This window comes from Mixophyes fleayi, chromosome 5, assembly GCF_038048845.1.
Source record: "Mixophyes fleayi isolate aMixFle1 chromosome 5, aMixFle1.hap1, whole genome shotgun sequence".
NCBI lineage: Eukaryota > Metazoa > Chordata > Amphibia > Anura > Limnodynastidae > Mixophyes > Mixophyes fleayi.
This window is the reverse complement of record NC_134406.1, coordinates 63323093-63335867: the sequence shown is the minus strand read 5'-3', so window position 1 is coordinate 63335867 and position 12775 is coordinate 63323093. Positions and strand designations below refer to the sequence as shown.

The following is a 12775-nucleotide window of genomic DNA, read 5'->3' as shown; positions in this document are numbered from 1 at the left end:
GATAAGGCCATGGTTGGAAATTGAACTCATGACCCCAGCGCTGTGAGGCAGAAGTGCTAACCACTAAGCCACTGTGCTGCCCAAATTAGATATATTTCCAGTCTGCAGTTGTGCGTTGGTGACAGATAGCTTTAAGGAAGAAACCAATTCATAGAATAAACATGGATATTTCTTACTACTCTGAGCCTTTATCATTACTAAATAAAGCAAAAGTTTGCAAGGTTAGCCATGCCTGATAAACTCCATCAACAATCACATCCACAGTGCTAAGTGTCAACATCTTGTGCCAACAGCAGAGGACTCAAGGTACAGGTCTGTTGCCTCCCCAGACATGGGGCAATCTTGCATGAGAGAGACAGTGCAATATTATTGTATCTGTCTATGAATGTTACCAAAACAGTTTTCTATGTTTGTTACAGAGGGTCAGAATAATTCACCATGCAGATCGGACACTGTTTTTTAACTGATAACAGAAGAGTAAGCAAATTAGTGAGAAGTGCAGATTCATTGTGTAAACATAATGTCATGTCTAATTGATGTCAATAGTTATCAATTACTTGATAGGATGCACTCAGGGCCCTCTTAACAACATTTGGGGCCCCCGGGCAAAGCAGTGCACCGGGCCCCCTATAATATATATATATATATATATATATATATATATATATATATATATATATATATATATATATATATATATATATATATATATATATATATATATATATATATATATATATATATATATATATATATATATATATATATATATATATATATATATATATATATATATATATGGGCCCTGCAGCCCAGGGGGCCTGTCAGAGGCAGCAAGAGAAAAAAGTTCCTGAAAAAAAAAATAAAAGAAGAAAATGCTTACCTTGCTCTCAGCTGGCGATCCGGCTCCCTCCCTGGTCTCCTCCTCCGTGCTGCGCTCCGCAATGGATGTCGGGTGGGCGTGATGACGTCTCGCCCGACATGCACTGCCAGCGCCGCACGGAGGAGGAGACCAGGGAGGGAGCCGGATCGCCAGCTGAGAGCAAGGTAAGCATTTTCTTCTTTTTTTCAGGAACTTTTTTTTTTAGCTGCCTCCGACAGGCCCCCTGGGCTGCAGGGCCCCACGGCACCTGCCCATCGTGCCCTATGGAAAAGACGGCCCTGGATGCACTCTCTTCAGGAGGTGCAGCCCATAGAATGGATGTCTCTATTGTGTAGATGACATTAAGCAGGTCTGACTCAATTAAAGATGACAATACATTATAAATTACCCCTCCCGTGGTATGAAGTGGCACAAAGCTGCATTCATTGGGTGATGACTGCAGTGTAAAAGGAAATAACCACAGATAATACATTTCTATGAGAAATACTCCCCAGAGTAGAAAACACTACAAGTAGCATTCAGGTTCAATCAAGGCTTGAAAAAAAAAATAAAAAAAAAATCATAATATATTGAAAGCTCATTTAACTTGCCACACAGTCAAAATCCTGAATATAAACCCTTATGACGACTGCACATGGCAGTTTTAAGCTACCCAAGCTGCATTCTGTTTATAGGTGGCAAGTATGAGTAGAGACTAGAGGGATGCGCCAAACACTGGGGATCAGTGATCCCTATGGGGGAAAAAAAGAAAAAGCTTCCCAGACACAAAGGGGTTTTTCACAGAATGCAGGGCTAACAGTATAATGTATAAACTGACATTTTTTTTATAGAACCCTGCAGCACATGTTTTTAATAAATGTCTAAGCGTCTCCAATTAATCACATGATCTTATTAGCTGACATTACAAGATTTGATCCCATTTCAAAATCTCTGGGCTCTTTAATTATATCAAAGGGTAAAAACACTCAGCAATGCCGTTTAATATCTTCAAAAGGGTGAACAAACTAGTTTAAACTTCAGTAGGAGACAACAAGGCGCACATCCCACAATCCATACACAGTTTGTTTCCTCCTTTATGCCATGACAGGTTGTTGGCACTCTACTCCATAAACCCGACTCCAAACCTCATTTAGCTTAGGCAGGTTTCATTATTTTTAGTTTACTGTGGCTGTGCTACATTTCTGTGGTACACTGTAATACTCTAAATGTAATGCTTCAAATGTGAAACATTGTCGTTCCTGAACGGAGAAGATGTGCAGGTACTTCATATAAGGCAGAGAGTTACAGTATGTATATCCACTGAAGCAGCTCACTGGGATTAGCTACTGTACTTCTACAACTTCCCATACAAAGCAAACTGTTCCACTACATTAGAAACCAGATCTAACTGGTATAGAAATAATTGTTTTCTAAGAGGTGTAACAGCATTACACAAATCAATACATTATAGTAGTTTGTTTGTTTTTTTGCATTGTAAACTGATGTAGCAGTAAGTTCAAAACGTAAGAATCACATAGCTAGGAAGGACTGGTCTTTGTATGATGCCTTAACAATTCATTGATAGGTATTGTACAATGTAAAACTCCAAAAACATACTAGTAGGTTAATTGGCTGCTATTAAATTGACCTTAGTCTCTCTCCGTCTGTGTGTGTGTTAGGGAATTTAGACTGTAAGCTCCAATGGGGCAGGGACTGATGTGAATGAGTTCTCCGTACAGCGTTGCGGAATCAGTGGCGCTATATAAATAAATGGTGATGATGATGATGATGTAAACACATTGCTGAACTCAATAGTCTGGTTCAAAGTCCAAAAGGACGTAGTATAATAATATAAACACTCCACATGTACAGGCAGCCGCCACACTCCCAATAGCCGGGTGGTTAGTCCGGATGTATCTACAAGAAAAAATGTGTGTGGGAGTGGGGTGGGCCCAATAGTGGTAGGATTGAAACCGTTATCTGTGAAAAATCAGTCAACCACTGGGGAGTGACTGCTATCACAGATAACAGTTTCAATCCTACCTATGTCAAAGATCAACAAAGGTGACCAAACAATATTGAAAGATACCGATGAGCGATCCTTTTTCTATATCCGGTACCCATAAACACAATTGGAGTGTGTGGTGTGATGTTGGGATTCACATCTCTTAACGATACTACACCATTATTGGTTTCTGTCTGTTTTTATCAGACGACTGGGAGCCTTCAAAGAACATCAATTGAACCTGTGGGATTGATCGTCTGTTATCATCATCATCACCATTTTTTTGGCGTGTGGGAGGAAACCGGAGTACCCGGAGGAAACCCACGCAAACACAGGAAGAACATACAATCTCCACACAGATAAAGCCATGGTCGGGAATTGTTACATACCTATGTTAATATATATCTGGTATGCATTCATGACTATTTATTTTGGTGGCACAAAGGTGTTCTAACAATACTACACTATTAGGTGCCAGCCCCCCTCCTCCCCATTTTTTCTTGTAGGTATTGTACAATACCTAAATCCAGCACACCAATGACTATTGCCTTTAGCTCTGCATTTAATTCTTTCAAATCAGGTCTTACTAAGGAGAAAAAAATACAAGGGAAATCATATGTTTCCAACAATATGTGTCATAGAACAAGCTTACCAGAAATGCCAACAAAGCATTTTCTTTTCTTTGTATATATAGTTATGTCAAATATTAACATAAACAAAATACAGGGCAGAGAGACCGCCGATTAATTCCTTCCTGCTTACATTTTGGGTACAAATAGGCTGTACTGAAAACACAGAGTGCACTCTGAATGTAGGCTAGTAACCAGTAGAAAAACAGGTGAAGGAAAGTGTGAGATTAAAGTAACTAAGGGTAACTAAATGGATGTGTAGATTGTAGTCTCTTTCTAATGATTGCTTATGCCTGAACCATTTATGGTTACCATTTAATGTAAGATGCTCATTACTAATTTAAATCGGTTATACTGTATCACAATATAAATCCCACACACAATATAGGTAATGTTTGTCTGCGTCTTTCTCCCTCTCAAATGCCCCTACTTGTGCAATTATTCTGTTTGTGACAAATGCAGCGTAACTAAAGCACTATAGTTACATTATGAAGATTTCAAGTTCAATGCTAAAAAGTACTTTTCTCTTTATTCAGACTAGTTTGACAAGTACTTGTCATGATGAAACAAAGGTTACAAAAAAAAGGGACCTCAAGCATACAGTCTGGATGACACAAGCCACAAACACTTAGTTCCTCTCCTGAGAAACAGCAGCACAGCTCATACCCATTCTAATATACTAGAAGCAGCATATTCACAACAAACACAAGAATGGGGGAAGGAAAGAAATGAACCAACATCACATGGCTACATTTCCAGCATTACAACAAGAACCGCTTGCTGTACACAGGCACCCTGCTGAAGTATATAGCGACCAACAACTGCCGTGACCATACTAAATAAAGGATGGTGGCTGAACCAGGCAGGGTATCGTTAGGGGTATTCACACGTCATATCGTGGTTCCAACATCTGCAAGAATATACATATATAAAAACACTGTCACACGCATATCATTAGGCTTTTCTCCTGAAACTGTAGCAGTAACTGTCACAAGATTATCTAGAAATCTAGTTGAAGCTTCCATAAGGTTGAAGTATGTGAATTATAATGGAGATAAACAATTACTTTAAAGTGTGCACGTCTCCTACACACAACTGAGGCAGCCATTTTGTGGTGGGAACCAATGCTCTTTAGAATGCAGCCTATCAGTTCATGTGTTAGGGAATTTAGACTGTAAGCTCCAATGGGGCAGGGACTGATGTGAGTTCTCTGTACAGCGCTGCAGAATCAGTGGCGCTATATAAATAGATGATGATGATGATTCAGGGACCGGGCCATGCAAATCTTGGTCACTAAGTTCCACCAGTGACATAGCAATAGAGGTGGAAAATGGACAAAGGCACTGAACCGAATATGCTATGCAAGCTCAGGACTCCATGTATTTTTTTCTCCCTTTTTGTATAGGCTTATTAGTTAAAGGAGGGTTTTTAAATCAGGAATTATGCATTGGCATCACTGCACAACACTTCTGCAAGCATTCAAAATTACAAAGTATTCAATAACTACTAAATAGACAATGTGGATGCTTCAACATGTCAAGACAGCACCAAATCAAATTTTGCATAGGAACTCAAGGGCTTTTATCTACACCACCTAGTACCACAGTGATGTCATGGATTCCTGGCAAAATTATAAATTGCATTTTCATGAATATTGGTTCAGGCCACAAAATGTCTACCTCCGCTTTGTGTACACGATAGGTGATCTTTAACTATACATAAACACATAAAAGGGCAATTGAAAGATCATTTAGACACAAGCCTATACACATCTATGTATCCAGCCAATATTAGAAATCATCGGTTGAAAGCTAGGCATATGATTGCTACAGATCAATGACCAATAACATAAGCAGTACATTTGAAATACATTATTAATAACTTCAGACTATGTGCACATGGAGTGCTCCATCACTACAAGCAAACATCTACTAGTGCATGCGTATTAGAAATTGTTTTGACAGATCTGTGATAAGTACCAAACGATGACAGCAAGTCCCCTCACCTTGATTATACTGCTCCTGCGAGGCAATCCTTGCTTGCCCCCTTTGTCTATTCCGGGGCTCTCAGGTTGAACAGATCCACTATCGTCTTTGGAATCCACAGGAGCACAGTCTCCATTGGACACACCACTGCTAGATGTATTCTCAATTGTGCACTTTCCGCCATTACTCTCTGCACTTCCTCTGTTGCCGTTGCTAGTGGTTAAAGTCAATTTGCCAACTGCAGAATCCAATGGCAAGGGCACACTACCATTGCCCTCACCAGTGCTTTCTCCTCCCCCACCTGTTTCTGCCATGAGGCTCTCAGCAGCAGAGCCTTTTCTGGTATGACTCTACTTCTTTCCTCTCCTCTAAAAGATCAGCTCAAACCAACGTGATCACAGAAAGCCCACAGCCCAGCAATTTATTCTGGCACCTGAGCCATCAGTTGTAATGTGTTAAAATAGAAGAAAAAAGAAATTGTAAAAAAAATCCAATCCTCAACATTTATTACCTGAAATAATTAAAAACATGAAGTTATTAATGAGAACAACAATGTAATTAGACATGTATAAACAGTCAAGCATTCTCATTTACAAATCCAATGCATAGCACAAAATATTAATAAATGGTAAAAAAAAAAAAAAAACACAGCAAACAGCACATACCAAAACATGAAAATATTATAAAAACAATAACCTAATAATGAATGCCTTGTATTTGTATTTCACATGGCTGTGTATAGATCTATATGCATTGCATAATTATTTATAGGTGATGTCTTAAAGAATGGTGTGGTTTCTTCACACGGATCTGACAAATAGACACATCATTACATGAGAGGCAGTGTGAGAATGTCCGTGCAATCTCACATCTTCAGTGTGCCCCAGCTGTCACACACACACATGCAGACAGCAAATGCACACTAATCTCTCCTGAGAAGAAGAAAGCCCCAGGGCTCATCCTCTGTACTACCCAAGACACACACCACAAAGCCTCCATCGCACATGTACACAACACAACCAGGCGTCTCCCCTTTCTATTGCCAGTCCGGTCACTTTGCTTTTAGTCCATATGACAGCTGTGGCTTTGTGTGCTACTGCCATGCACTGTGTGCAGTGTCTTGAGATGTGCACACACCATATGCTGCCAGCAACTGCAGAGCGATGTCACTTTTCTGATTAGACCCCAAATTAATATCTCACAGCAGGACGTATATGATCTGGACATTGTGTCACACACACAACGGGTGACAAGATCCATTTAATGAAGGACCCTGCCACTAGCAATGTGAGAGCATGCATGCACATAGCTGTATATGTGTCTATGGGTGTGTACACACTGCTAGTAACGTCTGAACAAACAGCATGCACATAGAAGTGGAGTTGCACGTCCCCATACTTGTAGCAGCTCGCTGATGCAGATACATGTATGAACTGCACGTCTTTTACTGTGCATGTCATGAGCACCCAGGTACAGCTGTATGCGTGACAGTACCTCCCCCATCAGCGCTCGGCTGCTTGGAACTTACCCTGATTCCCGGACTCCCCAGCCGGAGCAGCAGCCGCTACCACCGGCACCCTGAGCTGGCTCTGCACTGCCGGGGTGAAACCACAACACCCGTGGGGGGTGGGGCTTCCCTTGCCAATCAATCTGGTAGCTCGCCGCTCATTGGTCTCCAAACGAACCCGTGAGCTGGCTTTCTCCACCAGTGGCCACGCCCACCTGTCAGTGCTGTGACACGCCCACCTGCGGCCCCGGAGAGTTGGGGGTGAAATGCAGCATCTTCCAGGAAAGAGAAGAGCGGGCGGCTGACTTGTTAGCACTGTCCCTCTATCAGCACCACACACAGTGCATGGCACGCTGGAGTCCTCAGCACAGAGCCATGAGCCTCCCCTTCTCATTATTATATAGTACCTCCTGCTGTTTATGTGCTATAATAGCTTCAGTGACTGAGACTAAATTGAATTGATGTGACACGAGGTTGTGACACTCCAGTGTAAGCGGAAAACACTTTCACTATTGCTTCAATCTCAAGCAATCAAACCCAAATGCTAAACTTTTTCCGATTACAAAAAAGACAGAGACCAGCAAATGCTCTACAGCCCACTGAAAGTTTATATGTACACATATTATTCACTGTGTGCCAATGTTTTCTTTCGTATAGAAAGTGTTATGGATACCTTACGTTTAGTCTATGATAATACTGCTTTAGCTTTATGATACATTTTACAATAAGATAAATAATGTGTCACTGTTTTTTGTTAATCTATAGAAAAATGTTTTCTTGGGTTGGAAACCCAGCTGTGTTTTTGAAGCCCTCATGCATGGCTTCAATAGAGTCTTCAGGACAGGTGCATGATACCTCTATAGGGATAGAGCTGCTTATATGGTGCTTTGGGAGTAGTGTGGTATGCAATTAAGGAATAGGAGTAAGTCATATAAGAGGCTGTATATGGGATCAATAGCTGTCAAGGAGTGATAGTCCTCCTATTGCCATTTTGGAGGCTCCTTGGGTACCTCTTTGTAAGTTATCTCTCAATTTTATAACACAAATAAATATATATGGAGTCTAATGTTTAGAGTTAGGTCCACTCTATTAGCAGGAGCGCCTTGACGAGGCAGGTGGCTTATCATATATTTGCAAATGTAAGTATCCAAGACTACTTCATTTTATGGACAAGTTGTATAACAGCTCATTTACAGTGGTATGCTGCAGGATTTTTTTCTGTCTGTGGGGTATATTTATCAACATTCGCAAAATATGAAAAATAGTTTTCAATCCTTATCGCATTGATAAGGATTGAACTATTTCTCATATTTATTAAAAAAGCAACACAGGAACAGCAGTTCCGAAAAACTGCTGTTCCTGTGAAGTGGGAAATATACTTACCACTGCCTCTTCGTTCCCGAAGCAGCATGGCATGAATGGGGCTCCTCTTCTGACTCCAGTGCACATGCGCCGAGTGAAACCCTCGGGCATGCGCACAGACATCTCCGCTCTGTCTCTGAAACTATATTAGCAGAGAGTGAGCAGTGAGTGACAGGGAGGGATCATGTGATCCCTCCACACATGCGCTGTCCAGCGTTGCTCTTCGGAGCAGAGCTGACAGCACTGAAATCTTTCAATTATGATAATGTAACTGGCATACATTATCATGACAAGTTACCGTAAAAAAAAAAAATCGTAACGTGTTAGACTGCGATTGTGTGCAGTCACCATACTGTAGAATGGTGACTGCTCCCAGAAAAGAGAAGGAATGCAAAGCAGCAGATAACCACGATATCTGCTGCGATGCACCCTTCTTAAATATGCGGAACACACAGAGGGCCATGGATTTTACAGTAAGTGCACGATAGTGCACCATCACTGTTTGTTAAATATGCCCCCATATCTCTTTTCTGGGTAAGCTCTCCCCTCTTGTTACCTGCCGTGAACATATATATTGATTGAGCAACTTCCATTACAGCATTGTAGTAAGCCCTTGGTACCTTCATTACAGGGCTGTGGATAGTCCTAACTGACCATGAAAAATGTAGACTTAGTGGAGCTGCTGGCAAAGTTGTTTGCATGTGCTGACGTAAGTGGAATCTCTGTGCAATATATGGCTGTAAATTAGTGTATATCTGCAATCTGTGTCTGGCAATTGGATTTATCTCTGTATGTAGTGTTGCTGGCAAAGGGATCTCTGTGCAATATATGACTAGTAAAGGAGATATCTCTCTGCAATAGACCAGTGCTGGGAGTATTACTGTGCATGTGGGGATGGGGGAGTTTCCAAATTCTTGATTTCAGAACAAAGCAAAATATGCAACAGACATTTTTTGTTGTAGTTAGATTGTTTTACTGTAAATAGCAAGTAAGGTTGAGTCACAAAGTGTTGCTTAATTATAGTGTAGGATTTTATCTAATAACAATGCTACAGTATTGCTAATGTCTAAATTGTGTGTAAACAGAAATTCACCCTAAGGTGGCTGAACACAAATTTGTTTTAAAATCTCACAGCTGAATTCCCAGGGCTGTAGAGGAAGTGTGTTGGCGGAGGGACCAATCACAAGTCGAAGCTGCCCGCTCATCCACCTGTCCCTCAGCTAGGACTGTGAAAGGAGTTGAGGAGCACTGTGTAGCATGTAGCAGACCCTGGGGCTCTGGCCTGGCTGAGGAGCACATTACTAACACATTTTTTTAGTAGACGGTACTACAGTTTTAAAAAGACTAATGGCTGGATATCACTTTATGTAGCTGAAAATGATTTTACAAAGACTATATAAAGGAAAGACAAGTATCAGAAGCTGTCATTATGCAGAGTACACTGGTATCGCTCTGCTTTGTAAGGGTTGATGAAGAGAACCGGAAATATCACAGCGGGCTCTGGATCAGATTTTATCCAAAATGCCCCTATGCCCCCAGACTCCAGGTTACTAACAGGCTAGGAATACACTTGTTCCAACAAGTGGAGGTACATGAGAGCACAAGTGGGCTGGGTTATCTGGGCAGCGGAGTGCAGGGAATGTATGTCTGGAGGTATCTCTGTCCAATATATGGCTGACAATGGGGGTATATCTGTGAACTGTATGGCTGCAATGGGGGGATGTGCTATACACACACTATTTAGAGGTCAAAACATATATGCTAGTTATTTTTTGTTTTTCTGGTCGTAATCAGCGGAATTTTACTGTCAGACTTTGTGCACCACACCGATTTAGCACACAAATGCCAAGTTTGCAGTGCCTGTAGTAGAGTGGTCCAAATAAAGATTTTTGTGTATTTTTATTTATTTTTTAGACTGTGTTAACCATCGTATATGGCTATATAACCATCATATATGGCTATAGCTTGGGTCTTTGTAGGAGGGATCAGTGACTTCAGTAAAAACCTGTGTCTTTTGTCATAAAACAAAGGGCCTATTGTCAAAGAAACCAAAGCAAAACCCTGCTGCACACTATAAGCACTATGAAAATATACATCATGAAAAATGCTCCAAACTAAACTTATATACTGCCGACTAGTAACAAGCCCTTGGCAAAGAGATCATTTGTTGGCCCACATCAGCTCAACTTCCCAAATCATTGAACATAGAACATATAGTAAAAGCAGGGCTCTCACTATGCTTGGGCGCTCTCACTCCCCACAGCTCCCACAGACCTAGTAGTGCACACCCAGGCCCTTTCAGAGTTTCATATTTCATAGAAGCCCGGGGAAAGCCAAACTAAGAGGTCCCCCACACCCGTCTTTTCTTAAAAAATGCAGCAATCAATTTGGAAAAATCCAACTTTCATGCCACGTGCCACGTCACAGTTAATATTGAGCGTGGCCAGCTCATTCAATCGCTCTTGTTCCATAGTTGAATGATGATACATTTTTAAAATCTTCAGAACATTGAATGTTCCTTCACCAAAAGCAATAGATGCTGGCAAACTGAGAAAAATGCGCAAAGAAATAGTGATGTTGAGAAACACCCCAGAAAGTCCCAGCTCTAGGATGTCTGTGAGAAGTTCCTTTGGCTTGCTTTACAACCTAAAGTTTGTACTATAAATGCACTTCAGGAAAATTAGTGTGTCACTGAAGTATTGGGCAATATCTTTCTTGTATTGGTGAAAGTTTACAGCTGCAGAGCACAGGTCTTCATTACTTATTTTGTTGAACTTCCAAAGAAATTTAAACAAGTTACAAATTACTTCCAATGAAGTAAGTCGAGGATGAAGAAAAGACAGAATGGAGTCCGCGGGGTAAGAGTATCATGCTGCGAGTTTCCGTTGGGTTTCAAAAGTGGAGATGTTTCCTATAGCAACCAATCAGATTGTAGTTATCATTTATTTAGTACATTCTACAAAATGAAAGCTAGAATCTAATAGGTTGCTATAGGCAACATCTCCAGTTTTCAAATCAGCTGGAAACTTGTAGCTTGATACATATACCCCCATGACTACTCATTAATCTCAATGCTATTACTACAATTTTGCACTCTATGACGATCTCATCCCATTTATCACAAATCTGTTCAATGTCTTTGATAAGACATTTGCGGGCATATTCAATTAGGTCTGGCGATCGCGATTATGCGTGAATGTGCACATAAAATGCCAATACAGTACCCCAACATCACGGATTGCCCTTTGCAACCCTATGTGGTGCGCACGGAAATCCACAGTGTTGCAGTAACTGGAAGTGTGCAGCCGCACGTTATCGCGATCGCTGGACCTAATTGAATATGCCCCTTGATGTTGTCCCGCTCAACATCCAATGTAGCATTGCGTGCTTTAGTAAGGATTGTTGTTTGGTTGGTCATTGGAAGTTGCTTTATCCACAAAGATGACATTAAAACAAATTCAAATTTCGACAAGTACTTCTTAATGGACTGAATTTCTGATTACGTTTGTGCAGTGAGATTGAGAATTTCAATATTTGAGCCGTTCTCATAGAATGCAAAAGATGTGTAACTGGTTTAACAGAATCAATGTGTATAGACCATCCAGTTGTGGACATATTATGAAGTGGAGCAGGGAGATCCTCTTTCAGAATTTCCCACCTTTGTGGAGAGGAAATGAAGATATTGTACATTTGTTGCACAGTTCCAAAGTAAGTAATTGCCCCCTTACAGAATTCATTGCAGTTAACAAACACCCACAAGCTTTAGTGTGTGGTTTCCACAGCTGGAGAAAATACAGTATGAGTCCAGTCCAGTTTCCTAATTAGAAATAACCTAGTACCTTGCGAAACTGCGAATCACTCACCCCAGCAAATCTCAAGGATAAGCAGGGCCGCCAAGAGGAATTTTTGACCCCAGCACAGCAACTTCATAGGGCCCCCTATAGGTGATTAGCATGTAAACTAATGTTCCGGCGCTGCGTGGTGGTGTTCTGTCAAAGGGGGTGTGGCCATACAATTGGCGTGGCTGTGAATCATTGGGGGCATGTCTAACAGGTGAAAAGCACTAGGCCACCCTCCTACAGAAAAATGCATTACTCACACATGCCCCCTCTGCCTAGCAGCTTTGCTCACACATATCCGCTCTGTCTACATGCTTTAATCACAGATGTCCCCTCTCTGCCCATATGCTTTAATCACACTTGCCCCCCTCTGCCCACTTTCTTTAATCACACATGCACCTCTTTGCCCACATGCTTTAACTTCAATAATATTTTATTGGTTTTCAAAGTTTAAGGGATACAGAAAATAAAGAAGGGAGGTGGAAGGGAAGGACAAAAAGAAAGTAGGGTAGAGGTAGGGGGGGTACATAGTGAGGAGGAACACACCAAACAATACAATATCTGTAGGGCACTCAATTAAAGGACT

The 12775-nt window shown here is 41.1% G+C and overlaps 1 protein-coding gene and 1 long non-coding RNA gene across 2 annotated transcripts in view; one reads left to right on the top strand and one right to left on the bottom strand.

The window, feature by feature from the left end:
- Positions 1–7102, bottom strand: part of PLCL2 (phospholipase C like 2) — a 201554-nt gene extending 194452 nt beyond the window's left edge. The window contains exons 1-2 of the mRNA XM_075212311.1: positions 7010–7102; positions 5502–5992 (exon numbers count right to left, since the gene is read on the bottom strand). Of these exons, the coding sequence (XP_075068412.1) occupies positions 5502–5795 (294 nt within the window). The 5' untranslated portion in view covers positions 5796–5992; positions 7010–7102. The remainder of the gene's footprint in view (positions 1–5501; positions 5993–7009) is intronic.
- LOC142158401 (uncharacterized) overlaps positions 1–12775 on the top strand; it is a 604325-nt gene that overhangs the window by 88730 nt on the left and 502820 nt on the right. The window lies entirely within an intron of this gene.